Here is a 19,800-nt window from a genome sequence, read left to right as displayed (position 1 = left end):
CAGTGTGATGTTGTAGATAGAGTTCCTGTCCTCAGTGTGATGGTGTAGATGGAGTTCCTGTCCTCTGTGTGATGGTGTGGATGGAGTTCCTGTCCTCAGTGTGATAGTGTAGATAGAGTTCCTGTCCTGTGTGTGATGGTGTTGATCGAGTTCCTGTCCTCAGTGTGATGTTGTAGATAGAGTTCCTGTCCTCATTGTGATGGTGTAGATGGAGTTCCTGTCCTGTGTGTGATGCTGTTGATCGAGTTCCTGTCCTCAGTGTGATGTTGTAGATAGAGTTCCTGTCCTCATTGTGATGTTGTAGATAGAGTTCCTGTCCTCATTGTGATGGTGTAGATGGAGTTCCTGTCCTCAGTGTGATGTTGTAGAGAGAGTTCCTCTCCTCAGTGTGATGGTGTAGATGGAGTTCCTGTCCTCAGTGTGATGGTGTTGATGGAGTTCCTGTCCTCAGTGTGATGGTGTAGATGGAGTTCCTGTCCTCAGTGTGATGGTGTAGATGGAGTTCCTGTCCTCAGTGTGATAGTGTTGATGGAGTTCCTGTCCTCAGTGTGATGGTGGAGATGGAGTTCCTGTCCTCAGTGTGATGGTGTAGATGCAGTTCCTGTCCTCAGTGTGATGGTGCAGATGGAGTTCGTGTCCTCAGTATGATGGTGTGGATGGAGTTCCTGTCCTGTGTGTGATGGTGTTGATGGAGTTCCTGTCCTCAGTATGATGGTGTAGATGGAGTTCGTGTCCTCAGTATGATGGTGCAGATGGAGTTCCTGTCCTGTGTGTGATGGTGTTGATGGAGTTCCTGTCCTCAGTATGATGGTGTAGATGGAGTTCCTGTCCTGTGTGTGATGGTGTTGATGGAGTTCCTGTCCTCAGTATGATGGTGTAGATGGAGTTCCTGTCCTGTGTGTGATGGTGTTGATGGAGTTCCTGTCCTCAGTATGATGGTGTAGATGGAGTTCCTGTCCTGTGTGTGATGGTGTTGATGGAGTTCCTGTCCTCAGTATGATGGTGTAGATGGAGTTCCTGTCCTCTGTGTGATGGTGTTGATGGAGTTCCTGTCCTCAGTATGATGGTGTAGATGGAGTTCGTGTCCTCAGTATGATGGTGCAGATGGAGTTCCTGTCCTGTGTGTGATGGTGTTGATGGAGGTCCTGTCCTCAGTGTGATAGTGTAGATAGAGTTCCTGTCCTGTGTGTGATGGTGTTGATCGAGTTCCTGTCCTCAGTGTGATGTTGTAGATAGAGTTCCTGTCCTCAGTGTGATGGTGTAGATGGAGTTCCTGTCCTGTGTGTGATGGTGTTGATCGAGTTCCTGTCCTCAGTCTGATGTTGTAGATGGAGTTCCTGTCCTCAGTGTGATAGTGTAGATGGAGTTCCTGTCCTGTGTGTGATGCTGCAGATGGAGTTCCTGTCCTCAGTGTGATGGAGTAGATGGAGTTCCTGTCCTCAGTGTGATGGTGTAGATGGAGTTCCTGTCCTCAGCATGATGGTGTAGATGGAGTTCCTGTCCTCAGTGTGATGGTGTAGATGGAGTTCCTGTCCTCAGTGTGATGGTGTTGATCGAGTTCCTGTCCTCAGTGTGATGTTGTTGATGGAGTTCCTGTCCTCAGTGTGGTAGTGTTGATGGAGTTCCTGTCCTCAGTGTAATGGTGTAGATAGTGTTCCTGTCCTCATTGTGATGGTGTAGATGGAGTTCCTGTCCTGTGTGTGATGGTGTGGATAGAGTTCCTGTCCTGTATGTGATGGTGTAGATGGAGTTCCTGTCCTCAGTGTGATAGTGTTGATGGAGTTCCTGTCCTCAGTGTGATGGTGTTGATGGAGTTCCTGTCCTCAGTGTGATGGTGTAGATAGTGTTCCTGTCCTGTGTGTGATGGTGTAGATGGAGTTCCTGTCCTCAGTGTGATGGTGTAGATGGAGTTCCTGTCCTTTGAGTGATGGTGTAGATAGAGTTCCTGTCCTGTGTGTGATGGTGTAGATGGGGTTCCTGTCCTCAGTGTGATGGTGTTGATGGAGTTCCTGTCCTCAGTGTGATGGTGTAGATGGAGTTCCTGTCCTCAGTGTGATAGTGTTGATGGAGTTCCTGTCCTGTGTGTGATGGTGTAGATAGAGTTCCTGTCCTGTGTGTGATGGTGTAGATGGAGTTCCTGTCCTGTGTGTGATGGTGTGGATGGAGTTCCTGTCCTGTATTTGATGGTGCAGATGCAGTTCCTGTCCTCAGTGTGATAGTATTGTTTGAGTTCCTGTCCTCAGTGTGATGGTGTAGATGGAGTTCCAGTCGTGTGTGTGATGGTGTAGATGGAGTTCCTGATCTGGGTGTGATGGTGTAGATGGAGTTCCTGATCTGGGTGCGATGGTGTAGGTGGAGTTCCTGTCCTCGGTGTGGTGGTGTAGATGGAGTTCCTGTCCTCAGTGTGATGGTGTAGATGGAGTTCCTGTCCTCAGTGTGATAGTATTGATGGAGTTCCTGTCCTCAGTATGATGGTGTAGATGGAGTTCGTGTCCTCAGTGTGATGGTGTAGATAGAGTTCCTGTCCTCAGTGTGATGGTGTAGATGGAGTTCCTGTCCTCTGTGTGATGGTGTGGATGGAGTTCCTGTCCTCAGTGTGATAGTGTAGATAGAGTTCCTGTCCTGTGTGTGATGGTGTTGATCGAGTTCCTGTCCTCAGTGTGATGTTGTAGATAGAGTTCCTGTCCTCAGTGTGATGGTGTAGATGGAGTTCCTGTCCTCTGTGTGATGGTGTGGATGGAGTTCCTGTCCTCAGTGTGATAGTGTAGATAGAGTTCCTGTCCTGTGTGTGATGGTGTTGATCGAGTTCCTGTCCTCAGTGTGATGTTGTAGATAGAGTTCCTGTCCTCATTGTGATGGTGTAGATGGAGTTCCTGTCCTGTGTGTGATGCTGTTGATCGAGTTCCTGTCCTCAGTGTGATGTTGTAGATAGAGTTCCTGTCCTCATTGTGATGGTGTAGATGGAGTTCCTGTCCTCAGTGTGATGTTGTAGAGAGAGTTCCTCTCCTCAGTGTGATGGTGTAGATAGAGTTCCTGTCCTCAGTGTGATGTTGTTGATGGAGTTCCTGTCCTCAGTGTGATAGTGTTGATGGAGTTCCTGTCCTCAGTGTGATGGTGTTGATGGAGTTCCTGTCCTGTGTGTGATGGTGTAGATAGAGTTCCTGTCCTGTGTGTGATGCTGTAGATGGAGTTCCTGTCCTCAGTGTGATGGTGTAGATAGAGTTCCTGTCCTCAGTGTGATGTTGTTGATGGAGTTCCTGTCCTGTGTGTGATGGTGTAGATGGAGTTCTTCTCCTCAGTGTGATGGTGTAGATCGAGTTCCTGTCCTGTGTGTGATGCTGTAGATGGAGTTCCTGTCCTCAGTGTGATGGTGTGGATGGAGTTCCTGTCCTCAGTGTGATGGTGTTGATCGAGTTCCTGTCCTTAGTGTGATGATGCAGATGGAGTTCCTGTCCTCAGTGTGATAGTGTTGATGGAGTTCCTGTCCTCAGTGTGATGGTGCAGATGCAGTTCCTGTCCTCAGTGTGATAGTGTTGATGGAGTTCCTGTCCTATGTGTGATGGTGTAGATGGAGTTGCTCTCCTCAGTGTGATGGTGTCGATGGAGTTCCTGTCCTGTAGTGATGGTGTAGATGGAGTTCCTGTCCTCAGTGTGATAGTGTTGATGGAGTTCCTGTCCTCAGTGTGATGGTGCAGATGCAGTTCCTGTCCTCAGTGTGATAGTGTTGATGGAGTTCCTGTCCTCAGTGTGATGGTGTAGATGGAGTTCCTGTCCTCAGTGTGATGGTGTTGATGGAGTTCCTGTCCTCAGTGTGATGGTGTAGATGGAGTTCCTGTCCTGGGTTTGATGGTGCAGATGGAGTTCCAGTCCTCAGTATGATGGTGTAGATGGAGTTCCTATCCTGTGTGGGGTGTTGTTGATGGAGTTCCTGTCCTCAGTGTGATGGTGTAGATAGAGTTCCTGTCCTGTGTGTGATGGTGTAGATGGAGTTCCTCTCCTCAGTGTGATGGTGTAGATGGAGTTCCTGTCCTTAGAGTGATGGTGTAGATAGAGTTCCTGTCCTCAGTGTGATGGTGTTGATGGAGTTCCTGTCCTCAGTGTGATGGTGTTGATGGAGTTCCTGTCCTCAGTGTGATGGTGTAGATGGAGTTCCTGTCCTCAGTGTGATAGTGTTGATGGAGTTCCTGTCCTCAGTGTGATGGTGTAGATGCAGTTCCTGTCCTGTGTGTGATGGTGTAGATAGAGTTCCTGTCCTGTGTGTGATGGTGTAGATGGAGTTCCTGTCCTCTGTGTGATGGTGTGGATGGAGTTCCTGTCCTCAGTGTGATAGTGTAGATAGAGTTCCTGTCCTGTGTGTGATGGTGTTGATCGAGTTCCTGTCCTCAGTGTGATGTTGTAGATCGAGTTCCTGTCCTCAGTGTGATGTTGTGGATAGAGTTCCTGTCCTCAGTGTGATGGTGTTGATGGAGTTCCTGTCCTCAGTATGATGGTGTAGATGGAGTTCCTGTCCTCAGTATGATGGTGTGGATGGAGTTCCTGTCCTCAGTATGATGGTGTAGATGGAGTTCCTGTCCTCAGTATGATGGTGTGGATGGAGTTCCTGTCCTCAGTATGATGGTGTAGATGGAGTTCCTGTCCTCAGTATGATGGTGTGGATGGAGTTCCTGTCCTCTGTGTGATGGTGTAGATGGAGTTCCTCTGCTCAGTGTGATGGTGTAGATGGAGTTCCTGTCCTCAGTGTGATGGTGTAGATGGATTTCGTGTCCTCAGTGTGATGTTGTTGATGGAGTTCCTGTCCTCAGTGTGATAGTGTTGATGGAGTTCCTGTCCTCAGTGTGATTGTGTCGATGGAGTTCTTCTCCTCAGTGTGATGGTGTAGATCGAGTTCCTGTCCTCAGTGTGATGATGTAGATGGAGTTCCTGTCCTCAGTGTGATAGTGTTGATGGAGTTCCTGTCCTCAGTGTGATGGTGCAGATGCAGTTCCTGTCCTCAGTGTGATGGTGTAGATGGAGTTGCTCTCCTCAGTGTGATGGTGTCGATGGAGTTCCTGTCATGTGTGTGATGGAGTTGATGGAGTTCCTGTCCTCAGTGTAATGGTGTTGATGGAGTTCCTGTCCTCAGTGTGATGGTGTAGATAGTGTTCCTGTCCTGTGTGTGATGGTGTAGATGGAGTTCCTGTCCTCAGTGTGATGGTGTAGATGGAGTTCCTGTCCTTTGAGTGATGGTGTAGATAGAGTTCCTGTCCTGTGTGTGATGGTGTAGATGGGGTTCCTGTCCTCAGTGTGATGGTGTTGATGGAGTTCCTGTCCTCAGTGTGATGGTGTAGATGGAGTTTCTGTCCTCAGTGTGATAGTGTTGATGGAGTTCCTGTCCTGTGTGTGATGGTGTAGATAGAGTTCCTGTCCTGTGTGTGATGGTGTAGATGGAGTTCCTGTCCTGTGTGTGATGGTGTGGATGGAGTTCCTGTCCTGTATTTGATGGTGCAGATGCAGTTCCTGTCCTCAGTGTGATAGTATTGTTTGAGTTCCTGTCCTCAGTGTGATGGTGTAGATGGAGTTCCAGTCGTGTGTGTGATGGTGTAGATGGAGTTCCTGATCTGGGTGTGATGGTGTAGATGGAGTTCCTGATCTGGGTGTGATGGTGTAGATGGAGTTCCTGTCCTCGGTGTGGTGGTGTAGATGGAGTTCCTGTCCTCAGTGTGATGGTGTAGATGGAGTTCCTGTCCTCAGTGTGATAGTATTGATGGAGTTCCTGTCCTCAGTATGATGGTGTAGATGGAGTTCGTGTCCTCAGTGTGATGGTGTAGATAGAGTTCCTGTCCTCAGTGTGATGGTGTAGATGGAGTTCCTGTCCTCTGTGTGATGGTGTGGATGGAGTTCCTGTCCTCAGTGTGGTAGTGTAGATAGAGTTCCTGTCCTGTGTGTGATGGTGTAGATGGAGTTCCTGTCCTCTGTGTGATGGTGTGGATGGAGTTCCTGTCCTCAGTGTGATAGTGTAGATGGAGTTCCTGTCCTGTGTGTGATGCTGTTGATCGAGTTCCTGTCCTCAGTGTGATGTTGTAGATAGAGTTCCTGTCCTCATTGTGATGGTGTAGATGGAGTTCCTGTCCTCAGTGTGATGTTGTAGAGAGAGTTCCTCTCCTCAGTGTGATGGTGTAGATAGAGTTCCTGTCCTCAGTGTGATGTTGTTGATGGAGTTCCTGTCCTCAGTGTGATAGTGTTGATGGAGTTCCTGTCCTCAGTGTGATGGTGTTGATGGAGTTCCTGTCCTGTGTGTGATGGTGTAGATAGAGTTCCTGTCCTGTGTGTGATGCTGTAGATGGAGTTCCTGTCCTCAGTGTGATGGTGTAGATAGAGTTCCTATCCTCAGTGTGATGTTGTTGATGGTGTTCCTGTCCTGTGTGTGATGGTGTAGATGGAGTTCTTCTCCTCAGTGTGATGGTGTAGATCGAGTTCCTGTCCTGTGTGTGATGCTGTAGATGGAGTTCCTGTCCTCAGTGTGATGGTGTGGATGGAGTTCCTGTCCTCAGTGTGATGGTGTTGATGGAGTTCCTGTCCTCAGTGTGATGGTGCAGATGCAGTTCCTGTCCTCAGTGTGATAGTGTTGATGGAGTTCCTGTCCTCAGTGTGATGGTGTAGATGGAGTTCCTGTCCTCAGTGTGATGGTGTTGATGGAGTTCCTGTCCTCAGTGTGATGGCGCAGATGCAGTTCCTGTCCTCAGTGTGATAGTGTTGATGGAGTTCCTGTCCTCAGTGTGATGGTGCAGATGCAGTTCCTGTCCTCAGTGTGATAGTGTTGATGGAGTTCCTGTCCTCAGTGTGATGGTGTTGATGGAGTTCCTGTCCTCAGTGTGATGGTGCAGATGCAGTTCCTGTCCTCAGTGTGATAGTGTTGATGGAGTTCCTGTCCTCAGTGTGATGGTGTAGATGGAGTTCCTGTCCTCAGTGTGATAGTGTTGATGGAGTTCCTGTCCTCAGTGTGATGGTGCAGATGCAGTTCCTGTCCTCAGTGTGATAGTGTTGATGGAGTTCCTGTCCTCAGTGTGATGGTGTTGATGGAGTTCCTGTCCTCAGTGTGATGGTGCAGATGCAGTTCCTGTCCTCAGTGTGATAGTGTTGATGGAGTTCCTGTCCTCAGTGTGATGGTGTAGATGGAGTTCCTGTCCTCAGTGTGATAGTGTTGATGGAGTTCCTGTCCTCAGTGTGATGGTGCAGATGGAGTTCCTGTCCTCAGTGTGATGGTGTAGATGGAGTTCCTGTCCTGGGTTTGATGGTGCAGATGGAGTTCCAGTCCTCAGTATGATGGTGTCGATGGAGTTCCTATCCTGTGTGGGGTGTTGTTGATGGATTTCCTGTCCTCAGTGTGATGGTGTAGATAGAGTTCCTGTCCTGTGTGTGATGGTGTAGATGGAGTTCCTCTCCTCAGTGTGATGGTGTAGATGGAGTTCCTGTCCTTAGAGTGATGGTGTAGATAGAGTTCCTGTCCTCATTGTGATGGTGTAGATGGAGTTCCTGTCCTCAGTGTGATGTTGTAGAGAGAGTTCCTCTCCTCAGTGTGATGGTGTAGATAGAGTTCCTGTCCTCAGTGTGATGTTGTTGATGGAGTTCCTGTCCTCAGTGTGATAGTGTTGATGGAGTTCCTGTCCTCAGTGTGATGGTGTTGATGGAGTTCCTGTCCTGTGTGTGATGGTGTAGATAGAGTTCCTGTCCTGTGTGTGATGCTGTAGATGGAGTTCCTGTCCTCAGTGTGATGGTGTAGATAGAGTTCCTATCCTCAGTGTGATGTTGTTGATGGTGTTCCTGTCCTGTGTGTGATGGTGTAGATGGAGTTCTTCTCCTCAGTGTGATGGTGTAGATCGAGTTCCTGTCCTGTGTGTGATGCTGTAGATGGAGTTCCTGTCCTCAGTGTGATGGTGTGGATGGAGTTCCTGTCCTCAGTGTGATGGTGTTGATGGAGTTCCTGTCCTCAGTGTGATGGTGCAGATGCAGTTCCTGTCCTCAGTGTGATAGTGTTGATGGAGTTCCTGTCCTCAGTGTGATGGTGTAGATGGAGTTCCTGTCCTCAGTGTGATGGTGTTGATGGAGTTCCTGTCCTCAGTGTGATGGCGCAGATGCAGTTCCTGTCCTCAGTGTGATAGTGTTGATGGAGTTCCTGTCCTCAGTGTGATGGTGCAGATGCAGTTCCTGTCCTCAGTGTGATAGTGTTGATGGAGTTCCTGTCCTCAGTGTGATGGTGTTGATGGAGTTCCTGTCCTCAGTGTGATGGTGCAGATGCAGTTCCTGTCCTCAGTGTGATAGTGTTGATGGAGTTCCTGTCCTCAGTGTGATGGTGTAGATGGAGTTCCTGTCCTCAGTGTGATAGTGTTGATGGAGTTCCTGTCCTCAGTGTGATGGTGCAGATGCAGTTCCTGTCCTCAGTGTGATAGTGTTGATGGAGTTCCTGTCCTCAGTGTGATGGTGTTGATGGAGTTCCTGTCCTCAGTGTGATGGTGCAGATGCAGTTCCTGTCCTCAGTGTGATAGTGTTGATGGAGTTCCTGTCCTCAGTGTGATGGTGTAGATGGAGTTCCTGTCCTCAGTGTGATAGTGTTGATGGAGTTCCTGTCCTCAGTGTGATGGTGCAGATGGAGTTCCTGTCCTCAGTGTGATGGTGTAGATGGAGTTCCTGTCCTGGGTTTGATGGTGCAGATGGAGTTCCAGTCCTCAGTATGATGGTGTCGATGGAGTTCCTATCCTGTGTGGGGTGTTGTTGATGGATTTCCTGTCCTCAGTGTGATGGTGTAGATAGAGTTCCTGTCCTGTGTGTGATGGTGTAGATGGAGTTCCTCTCCTCAGTGTGATGGTGTAGATGGAGTTCCTGTCCTTAGAGTGATGGTGTAGATAGAGTTCCTGTCCTCAGTGTGATGGTGTTGATGGAGTTCCTGTCCTCAGTGTGATGGTGCAGATGGAGTTCCTGTCCTCAGTGTGATGGTGTAGATGGAGTTCCTGTCCTCAGTGTGATAGTGTTGATGGAGTTCCTGTCCTCAGTGTGATAGTGTAGATGCAGTTCCTGTCCTGTGTGTGATGGTGTAGATGGAGTTCCTGTCCTCTGTGTGATGGTGTGGATGGAGTTCCTGTCCTCAGTGTGATGGTGTTGATGGAGTTCCTGTCCTCAGTGTGATGGTGTAGATAGAGTTCCTGTCCTGTGTGTGATGGTGTAGATGGAGTTCCTGTCCTCTGTGTGATGGTGTGGATGGAGTTCCTGTCCTCAGTGTGATAGTGTTGATGGAGTTCCTGTCCTCAGTGTGATGGTGTAGATAGAGTTCCTGTCCTGTGTGTGATGGTGTAGATGGAGTTCCTGTCCTCTGTGTGATGGTGTGGATGGAGTTCCTGTCCTCAGTGTGATAGTGTCGATAGAGTTCCTGTCCTGTGTGTGATGGTGTTGATCGAGTTCCTGTCCTCAGTGTGATGTTGTAGATCGAGTTCCTGTCCTCAGTGTGATGTTGTGGATAGAGTTCCTGTCCTCATTGTGATGGTGTAAATGGAGTTCCTGTCCTCAGTATGATGGTGTGGATGGAGTTCCTGTCCTCAGTATGATGGTGTAGATGGAGTTCCTGTCCTCAGTATGATGGTGTGGATGGAGTTCCTGTCCTCAGTATGATGGTGTGGATGGAGTTCCTGTCCTCAGTATGATGGTGTAGATGGAGTTCCTGTCCTCAGTATGATGGTGTGGATGGAGTTCCTGTCCTCTGTGTGATGGTGGAGATGGAGTTCCTCTGCTCAGTGTGATGGTGTAGATGGAGTTCCTGTCCTCAGTGTGATGGTGTGGATGGAGTTCCTCTGCTCAGTGTGATGGTGTTGATCGAGTTCGTGTCCTCAGTGTGATGGTGTAGATGGAGTTCCTGTCCTCAGTGTGATGGTGTAGATGGAGTTCCTGTCCTCAGTGTGATGGTGTGGATGGAGTTCCTGTCCTCAGTGTGATAGTGTAGATGGAGTTCCTGTCCTGTGTGTGATGGTGTTGATCGAGTTCCTGTCCTCAGTGTGATGTTGCAGATAGAGTTCCTGTCCTTAGTGTGATGGTGTCGATGGAGTTCCTGTCCTGTGTGTGATGGTGTTGATCGAGTTCCTGTCCTCAGTGTGATGTTGTAGATGGAGTTCCTGTCCTCAGTGTGATGGTGTAGATGGAGTTCCTGTCCTGTGTGTGATGCTGTAGATGGAGTTCCTGTCCTCAGTGTGATGGTGTAGATGGAGTTCCTGTCCTCCGTGTGATGGTGTAGATGGAGTTCCTGTCCTCAGTGTGATGGTGTTGATCGAGTTCCTGTCCTCAGTGTGATGTTGTTGATGGAGTTCCTGTCCTCAGTGTGATGGTGTAGATAGAGTTCCTGTCCTGTGTGTGATGGTGCAGATGGAGTTCCTGTCCTCAGTGTGATGGTGTAGATGGAGTTCTTCTCCTCAGTGTGATGGTGTAGTTGGAGTTCCTGTCCTTAGTGTGATGGTGTAGATAGAGTTCCTGTCCTGTGTGTGATGCTGTAGATGGAGTTCCTGTCCTCAGTGTGATGGTGTAGATGGAGTTCCTGTCCTCAGTGTGATGGTGTTGATCGAGTTCCTGTCCTCAGTGTGATGGTGTAGATGGAGTTCCTGTCCTCAGTGTGATGGTGCAGATGCAGTTCCTGTGCTATGTGTGATGGTGTAGATGGAGTTGCTCTCCTCAGTGTGATGGTGTAGATGGAGTTCCTGTCCTCAGTGTGATGGTGTAGATGGAGTTCCTGTCCTCAGTGTGATCGTGTTGATGGAGTTCCTGTCCTCAGTGTGATGGTGTAGATGGAGTTCCTGTCGTGTGTGTGATGGTGTTGATGGAGTTCCTGTCCTCAGTGTGATGGTGTTGATGGAGTTCCTGTCCTCAGTGTAATGGTGTAGATGGAGTTCCTGTCCTCAGTGTGATGGTGTTGATGGAGTTCCTGTCCTCAGTGTGATGGTGTTGATGGAGTTCCTGTCCTCAGTGTACTGGTGTAGATGGAGTTCCTGTCCTCAGTGTGATGGTTTTGATGGAGTTCCTGTCCTCAGTGTGATGGTGTTGATGGAGTTCCTGTCCTCAGTGTGATGGTGTAGATGGAGTTCCTGTCCTCAGTGTGATGTTGTAGATAGAGTTCCTCTCCTCAGTGTGATGGTGTAGATAGAGTTCCTGTCCTCAGTGTGATGTTGTTGATGGAGTTCCTGTGCTCAGTGTGATAGTGTTGATGGAGTTCCTGTCCTCAGTGTGATGGTGTTGATGGAGTTCCTGTCCTGTGTGTGATGGTGTAGATAGAGTTCCTGTCCTGTGTGTGATGCTGTAGATGGAGTTCCTGTCCTCAGTGTGATGGTGTAGATAGAGTTCCGGTCCTCAGTGTGATGTTGTTGATGGAGTTCCTGTCCTCAGTGTGATAGTGTTGATGGAGTTCCTGTCCTGTGTGTGATGGTGTAGATGGAGTTCTTCTCCTCAGTGTGATGGTGTAGATGGAGTTCCTGTCCTGTGTGTGATGCTGTAGATGGAGTTCCTCTCCTTAGTGTGATGGTGTAGATGGAGTTCCTGTCCTCAGTGTGATGGTGTAGATGGAGTTCCTGTCCTCAGTGTGATGGTGTTGATCGAGTTCCTGTCCTCAGTGTGATGATGTAGATGGAGTTCCTGTCCTCAGTGTGATAGTGTTGATGGAGTTCCTGTCCTCAGTGTGATGGTGCAGATGCAGTTCCTGTCCTCAGTGTGATAGTGTTGATGCAGTTCCTGTCCTCAGTGTGATGGTGTAGATGGAGTTGCTCTCCTCAGTGTGATGGTGTAGATGGAGTTCCTGTCCTCAGTGTGATAGTGTTGATGGAGTTCCTGTCCTCAGTGTGATGGTGTAGATGCAGTTCCTGTCCTCAGTGTGATAGTGTTGATGGAGTTCCTGTCCTCAGTGTGATGGTGTAGATGGAGTTCCTGTCCTCAGTGTGATAGTGTTGATGGAGTTCCTGTCCTCAGTGTGATGGTGCAGATGCAGTTCCTGTCCTATGTGTGATGGTTTAGATGGTGTTGCTCTCCTCAGTGTGATGGTGTAGATGGAGTTCCTGTCCTGTGTGTGATGGAGCTGATGGAGTTCCTGTCCTCAGTGTAATGGTGTAGATGGAGTTCCTGTCCTCAGTGTGATGGTGTTGATGGAGTTCCTGTCCTCAGTGTGATGGTGTAGATGGAGTTCCTGTCCTGGGTTTGATGGTGCAGATGGAGTTCCAGTCCTCAGTATGATGGTGTAGATGGAGTTCCTATCCTGTGTGGGGTGTTGTTGATGGAGTTCCTGTCCTCAGTGTGATGGTGTAGATAGAGTTCCTGTCCTGTGTGTGATGGTGTAGATGGAGTTCCTGTCCTTAGAGTGATGGTGTAGATAGAGTTCCTGTCCTCAGTGTGATGGTGTTGATGGAGTTCCTGTCCTCAGTGTGATGGTGTAGATGGAGTTCCTGTCCTCAGTGTGATAGTGTTGATGGAGTTCCTGTCCTCAGTGTGATAGTGTAGATAGAGTTCCTGTCCTGTGTGTGATGGTGTTGATCGAGTTCCTGTCCTCAGTGTGATGTTGTGGATAGAGTTCCTGTCCTCAGTATGATGGTGTAGATGGAGTTCCTGTCCTCAGTATGATGGTGTGGATGGAGTTCCTGTCCTCAGTATGATGGTGTAGATGGAGTTCCTGTCCTCAGTATGATGGTGTGGATGGAGTTCCTGTCCTCAGTATGATGGTGTAGATGGAGTTCCTGTCCTCAGTATGATGGTGTGGATGGAGTTCCTGTCCTCAGTATGATGGTGTAGATGGAGTTCCTGTCCTCAGTATGATGGTGTGGATGGAGTTCCTGTCCTCAGTGTGATGGTGTAGATCCAGTTCCTGTCCTGTGTGTGATGGTGTAGATGGAGTTCCTGTCCTCAGTGTGATGGTGTAGATCCAGTTCCTGTCCTGTGTGTGATGGTGTGGATGGAGTTCCTGTCCTCAGTGTGATGGTGTAGATCCAGTTCCTGTCCTGTGTGTGATGGTGTGGATGGAGTTCCTCTCCTCAGTGTGAGGGTGTTGATGGAGTTCCTGTCCTCAGTGTGATGGTGTGGATGGAGTTCCTGTCCTCAGTGTGATGGTGTAGATCCAGTTCCTGTCCTGTGTGTGATGGTGTAGATGGAGTTCCTGTCCTCAGTGTGATGGTGTAGATCCAGTTCCTGTCCTGTGTGTGATGGTGTGGATGGAGTTCCTGTCCTCAGTGTGATGGTGTAGATCCAGTTCCTGTCCTGTGTGTGATGGTGTAGATGGAGTTCCTCTCCTCAGTGTGATGGTGTAGATCCAGTTCCTGTCCTGTGTGTGATGGTGTAGATCCAGTTCCTGTCCTGTGTGTGATGGTGTCGATGGAGTTCCTGTCCTCAGTGTGATGGTGTAGATCCAGTTCCTGTCCTGTGTGTGATGGTGTAGATGGAGTTCCTCTCCTCAGTGTGATGGTGTAGATCCAGTTCCTGTCCTGTGTGTGATGGTGTAGATCCAGTTCCTGTCCTGTGTGTGATGGTGTGGATGGAGTTCCTGTCCTCAGTGTGATGGTGTAGATCCAGTTCCTGTCCTGTGTGTGATGGTGTGGATGGAGTTCCTGTCCTCAGTGTGATGGTGTAGATCCAGTTCCTGTCCTGTGTGTGATGGTGTAGATGGAGTTCCTCTCCTCAGTGTGATGGTGTAGATCCAGTTCCTGTCCTGTGTGTGATGGTGTAGATCCAGTTCCTGTCCTGTGTGTGATGGTGTGGATGGAGTTCCTGTCCTCAGTGTGATGGTGTAGATCCAGTTCCTGTCCTGTGTGTGATGGTGTGGATGGAGTTCCTGTCCTCAGTGTGATGGTGTAGATCCAGTTCCTGTCCTCAGTGTGATGGTGTAGATCCAGTTCCTGTCCTGTGTGTGATGGTGTAGATCCAGTTCCTGTCCTGTGTGTGAGGGTGTCGATGGAGTTGCCCATCACTATGGCCCAATTTTTCAGCTTTGCATTTCTGGGATTTTATCTTCAGTAATAATACCCCTTTGTCGTTGCCTGTAAGATGCAGATTCTACAGGCACCAGTTCAGGGCAGGTTTATCAATGTTTACTGATGTGCTTCAGTGATTTGTGACCGGCGGCTTGCCCAGTGGGAAGGTTGCATTGTGGTCAGTGTGAGAAGAACATTGAGCTTTCGATTCTCCTGAATGAATCCATTCACATCAAACACATTGTATTTCAGGAAGAACTGTCTGGTATTCAACAATATCTTGGCAATAGTGGCTGCAGCGATCGTGGGGCTCAGCAGGATGGCAAGATCCTTTGAGATGATCCTAGTGGCAAGGTTCCTGTATGGAGTAAATGCAGGTATTAGGAATGTTCTTTTGACTTTGTAGGATTTTGCATATTTGCCATTTCTGGTGCAGTTGTAAATGCATAAAATAAAACCGCAGGGGGTCCCTGATTTTCGTAGGAATTGTCATCGATGGAAATATTCTGCTGTGTTTAAGGTATCGCAATGCATCGTGAGTGACCAGAGTAAATCTTACTCCAAAGATATCAAAGGGGACGTACAAACCACTGTATTAGCATTGAATTCTAAATATGTTAAATATCTGTACACTTATTCGTGTCTCTTGGTTACCCCTAGTCACTAAAGCATTTACTTTCAACATGTGATTAGGGGGAGCAGACAAATGTGTACAACTCTCCCTACTTGTGACAATATGAAACTGTCCAGGGTTAGTCCCCTTCCTGACCGGGGTCAGTCCCCTTCCTGTCCGGGGTCAGTCCCCTTCCTGTCCGGGGTCAGTCCCCTTCCTGTCCGGGGTCAGTCCCCTTCCTGTCCGGGGTCAGTCCCCTTCCTGTCCATGGTCAGTCCCCTTCCTGTCCATGGTCAGTCCCCTTCCTGTCCAGGGATGTCCCCTTCCTATCCAGGGTCAGTCCCCTTCCTGTCCATGGTCAGTCCCCTTCCTGTCCAGGGATGTCCCCTTCCTGTCCATGGTCAGTCCCCTTCCTGTCCATGGTCAGTCTCCTTCCTGTCCGGGATCAGTCCCCTTCCTGTCCAGGGACGTCCCCTTCCTGTCCAGGGACGTCCCCTTCCTGTCCAGGGACGTCCCCTTCCTGTCCAGGGACATCCCCTTCCTGTCCACGGTCAGTCCCCTTCCTGTCCAGGGACGTCCCCTTCCTGTCCACGGTCAGTCCCCTTCCTGTCCATGGTCAGTCCCCTTCCTGTCTGGGATCAGTCCCCTTCCTGTCTGGGATCAGTCCCCTTCCTGTCCGGGGTCAGTCCCCTTCCTGTCCAGGGACGTCCCCTTCCTGTCCACGGTCAGTCCCCTTCCTGTCCAGGGTCAGTCCCCTTCCTGTCCAGGATCAGTCCCTTCCTGTCCAGGGTCAGTTCCCTTCCTGTCCAGGGTCAGTCCCCTTCCTGTCCGGGGTCAGTCCCCTTCCTGTCCGGGGTCAGTCCCCTTCCTGTCCATGGTCAGTCCCCTTCCTGTCCAGGGTTAGTCCCCTTCCTGTCCGGGGTCAGTCCCCTTTCTGTCCAGGATCAGTCCCCTTTCTGTCCAGGATCAGTCCCCTTCCTGTCCAGGGATGTCCCCTTCCTGTCCAGGATCAGTCCCCTTCTTGTCCAGGGATGTCCCCTTCCTGTCCAGGGTCAGTCCCCTTCCTGTCCGGGATCAGTCCCCTTCCTGTCCAAGGTCAGTCCCCTTCCTGTCCGGGATCAGTTCCTTCCTGTCCAGGGTCAGTCCCCTTCCTGTCCAGGGTCAGTCCCCTTCCTGTCCAGGATCAGTCCCCTTTCTGTCCAGGATCAGTCCCCTTCCTGTCCAGGGATGTCCCCTTCCTGTCCGGGGTCAGTCCCCTTCCTTCCTGTCCATGGTCAGTCCCCTTCCTTCCTGTCCGGGGTCAGTCCCCTTCCTGTCCGGGGTCAGTCCCCTTCCTGTCCGGGGTCAGTCCCCTTCCTGTCCGGGGTCAGTCCCCTTCCTGTCCGGGGTCAGTCCCCTTCCTGTCCGGGGTCAGTCCCCTTCCTTCCTGTCCATGGTCAGTCCCCTTCCTTCCTGTCCATGGTCAGTCCCCTTCCTTCCTGTCCATGGTCAGTCCCCTTCCTTCCTGTCCGGGGTCAGTCCCCTTCCTGTCCGGGGTCAGTCCCCTTCCTGTCCAGGGTCAGTCCCCTTCCTGTCCAGGATCAGTCTCCATTCCTCTCCAATAATAAAAACTGGAACACCATCGGAAGAGAAAATTGTCTTGACGTAGAATTGTACCTCATGTTCCTTCTATCTTCTAAAAGTGTAATAATTAACACTGGTGTTTTATTTTATTTCCATCTGAAGGGAATGGTATGAATATTCACTGCATGTACCTTATGGAGTGTTCACCGAAGAAGTTGCGAGGGGTTGTGACCGTCACCACGGCAATATTCATTTCCCTCGGTAAATGCTTAGGACAGATCATTGGACTCAGGTCAGTCTCTTTGTAATGTCGTTCTACAATCACACATGTAGGATTATGAAGGACATAGGAACATTGGAACAGGAGTAGGCCATTCAGTCCCTCGAGCTTGTGCCGCCATTTAATGAGGTCATGGCTGATCTGTATCTTAACTCCATCCACCTGCCTTCGTACCATATCCCTTAATACCCTTGACTAGCAAAAATCTATCGATCTCAGATTTAAAATTATTAATTGAGTTAGCATCCACTGCTTTTTGTGGGAGAGATTCCACACTTCTACCACCCTTTGCGTGAAGAAGTGTTTCCTAACTTCTCTCCTGAACGGCCTGGCTCTGATTTTAAGGTTATGTCCCCTTGTCCTAGACTCCCCCACCAGCGGAAAAAGTTTCTCTCTACACTATCCTTTTCTTTCCTGAAAACCTCAATCAAATAACCCCTTAACCTTCTATATTCCAGGGAATACAAGCCTAGTTTATGTAATCTCTCCTCATAGTTTAACCTTTGGAGCCCTGGTAACATTCTGGTGAATCTGCACTGCACTCCTTCCAAGGCCAGTATATCCTTTCTAAAGTGCGGTGCTCAGAGCTGTACACAGTACCCCAGATGTGGTCTAACCAGGGCTTTGTATAGATGTAGCAAAACTCCCTCCCCTTTATATTCCAGCCCTCTAGTTATAAAGGCTAACATTCCATTAGCCTTTTTGATTAATTTTTCACCCGACTACTACATTTAGGTGACCTGTGAACATGGACCCCTAAATCTCTTTGGACCTTCACTGTTCCTGGCTTTTCACCATTTAAACAATACTCTGATCTAATCTTTTTTGGTCCAAAATGGATGACCTCACACTTACCTGCGTTGAAATCCATCTGCCACAATTTTGCCCACTCACTATCAATGTCTGTTTGTAATTTTACGCTCCCGTCTACACTACATACTATACCCCCAATTTTGGTGTCATTGGCAAACTTGGATATATGGCTCTCTATTGTGTTATCTAAGTCTTTAATAAATATAATGAATATTTGAAGCCCCAGCACAGATCCTCGTGGGACACCACTAGTCACTTCTTTCTAATTCGAGTACATACCCATTATCCCTACTCTCTGTCTCTACTGCCTAACCAATCTCCTAACCAGATCAATAATTTGCCTTTAATTCCATGTGTTTTAATTTTATCTAACAGTCTCTTATGTGGAACCTTATCAAATGCCTTCTGGAAGTCCATATAAACTACATCCATAGACATTCCCCTGTCTACTACTTTAGTTACTTCCTCAATAAATTCATTTAGGGTCGTTAGACATGACCTACTCTTTGCAAATCCATGTTGGCTTGCTCTAATCAGCTCAAATTTCTCTAGGTGCTCAGTCATCCTGTCCTTAACTGTAAATTCCAATAACTTCCCTACAACAGATATCAGACTAACAGGTCTAGAATTTCCTGGCTTCTCTCTCTGACCTTCCTTATTACATTCACCATTACATTGTCACGGTGTGATCACCAGTGTGGGAGTGGAGCTCATTCAGGAGCTAGAGGGCTGCAGGGAGTGCTTTCCATTCCCAGTGATACCTTGCAATGGCATTACAGGAAACTATCTGTTCCCAGGCATAAAATATGGGAGAAAGAGAGGAATGAAATGTCTCAACAAGTGTACAGATACCTCCCTTTTCTAGCATTCAGGATTGTACTGTACCTGGAATGATTAAATCCCTCTCCCTTTCTTTGCAGTTCACTCCCATTTTTATTCCCGCGAGTGGTCGTGCTGTCATTAGTGAGTGGCCTGATCCCAGATTTGCTCCAGGGCCATGCCCAGTGAGGACATGTCAGTGGCTTTTCCTACCTCTTCCACCTCCCCTATGGTGCTGCTTCTGCAGTGGCCACTGAGCTACTGAACAAATCTCCCCTTGAAGAGAGATGATTATTTGCATTTTATGTATCTGATATCTGACCTCCACCGCTGATGCTTTTATTAAAACACTTTTCCTCCTTTTTCGGCCAATTTTCTCCCCTCTGCTCCCTGAAGTTTTTGCCTCCTTGCTGAGGTACAGGTGCCTGCTGGTAGCTCTGCATGTATGAGCACAGATAGTGAATGGTGACAAGCTTTTTGGCCATGCAAGGTATCACAGATGAGCCTGGTTGTGTCCTTACCCAATGTTCACACAATGAATGTCCTGCAAGGCTCATTGGACAATGATGTACAGCAGGAACCCAGGCCAATTCTTCTGTTCCCTTACTCAGGGGCAAAATCAACTGTAGTGTCCCTACTGCCAATCTGGGTAAAATTAGTATACTCAGCACAGACTCCACTTGTAATTATTCACTAAGCCTGGAACACCCATAGGAGAGAGTACAGTGTAGTGATGCTGTGTTTCACAGAATGCAAGGCTCCATTCCTCTGGGAGGTTCAATTCTGCTGCTGTGCTCAGTTCCTGGGCTGAACGAAGTGATGCTGTGCAGACACTCTGTGAGAAAGGCTAGGGTGGGAAATTGGACCTGTCCAGCCTGGGTGGTAAGCCACATTCCTTGGTGGGTTTTGGCAGAGTTTGGGAGCAGGATGTGCTCCTAACCTATTGTAGCAGATGCATGAATCCAGGCAGACTGATACATAGGGTCAACTTACCATGGGAAAATTATCAATAAAAATGTTTTTAAAAAATCCAGAACACTGTCAAGATCTGCTGAAACCCCACCCTCATAATGGGGGAAGGTGTTCTCTGTGCTTTAGGTATAGGAAAATTGTAAATACTTTCGGTGTAACTGCATTGCTGAATTCACTACATCTAGCAAACAGAGAAGCTCTCACTCCTGTAAGGGCATCAGATGGACACTGGGGGTAATTTTGACATTGTGCAATAGCGTAAAATGGGCAATAGAGAATCGGCAGCCCCCTTTATATCTCTCCCGATTTTTACTTCATTGACTTTGATGGAAATGACATTTCGGTTCTATAATGGGCGGCAAAGGTGAAATTTACTCCAGTCCTGCCAGTCATTGACCCAGTAAATGGATTCCATTCTGTTCCCAACCTTACCTTGGACACGCTTATGAAAAAAATGTTTCACTGCAATGAAAACACTGTCGCCCAGTAATAAGGAATGTTTTCAGATGTTACATTCATAATATTGTACAACATTTTTCCTCCATTACAAGTACTTTCAGCATTAAGTCCCTGGGCAGGTGAGTGCTGACAGGTCACAACACAATTCTATCTCAGTGTTGCATTACCTGAAGACAGATCTTTGCAAATGTTCTTCTGGAAATGTATGGTTATAGCAGTGTGTGTGTATTTGTGAAATGGAGCAATCCAGACCGTGTGTTATATTAACATATAAATGAAGACCAGACCCATAGGGAGAAACAGGGCTGCTGGTTTGCAGGAAGTCT

General features: G+C 48.5%; 1 protein-coding gene across 3 annotated transcripts in view; it reads left to right on the top strand.

Annotated features, from left to right (window-relative positions):
- The window catches only part of LOC137342026 (solute carrier family 2, facilitated glucose transporter member 11-like), a 112,026-nt gene that overhangs the window by 66,098 nt on the left and 26,128 nt on the right, over positions 1-19,800 (top strand). For all 3 annotated transcript variants that reach the window (XM_068005629.1, XM_068005631.1, XM_068005630.1), the window contains exons 4-5: positions 14,208-14,332; positions 16,294-16,423. In XM_068005629.1, the coding sequence (XP_067861730.1) occupies positions 14,208-14,332; positions 16,294-16,423 (255 nt within the window). The remainder of the gene's footprint in view (positions 1-14,207; positions 14,333-16,293; positions 16,424-19,800) is intronic.

This window comes from Heptranchias perlo, chromosome 25 (genome assembly GCF_035084215.1).
Source record: "Heptranchias perlo isolate sHepPer1 chromosome 25, sHepPer1.hap1, whole genome shotgun sequence".
Taxonomy (NCBI): domain Eukaryota; kingdom Metazoa; phylum Chordata; class Chondrichthyes; order Hexanchiformes; family Hexanchidae; genus Heptranchias; species Heptranchias perlo.
This window is presented reverse-complemented; position numbering and strand designations above follow the sequence as displayed.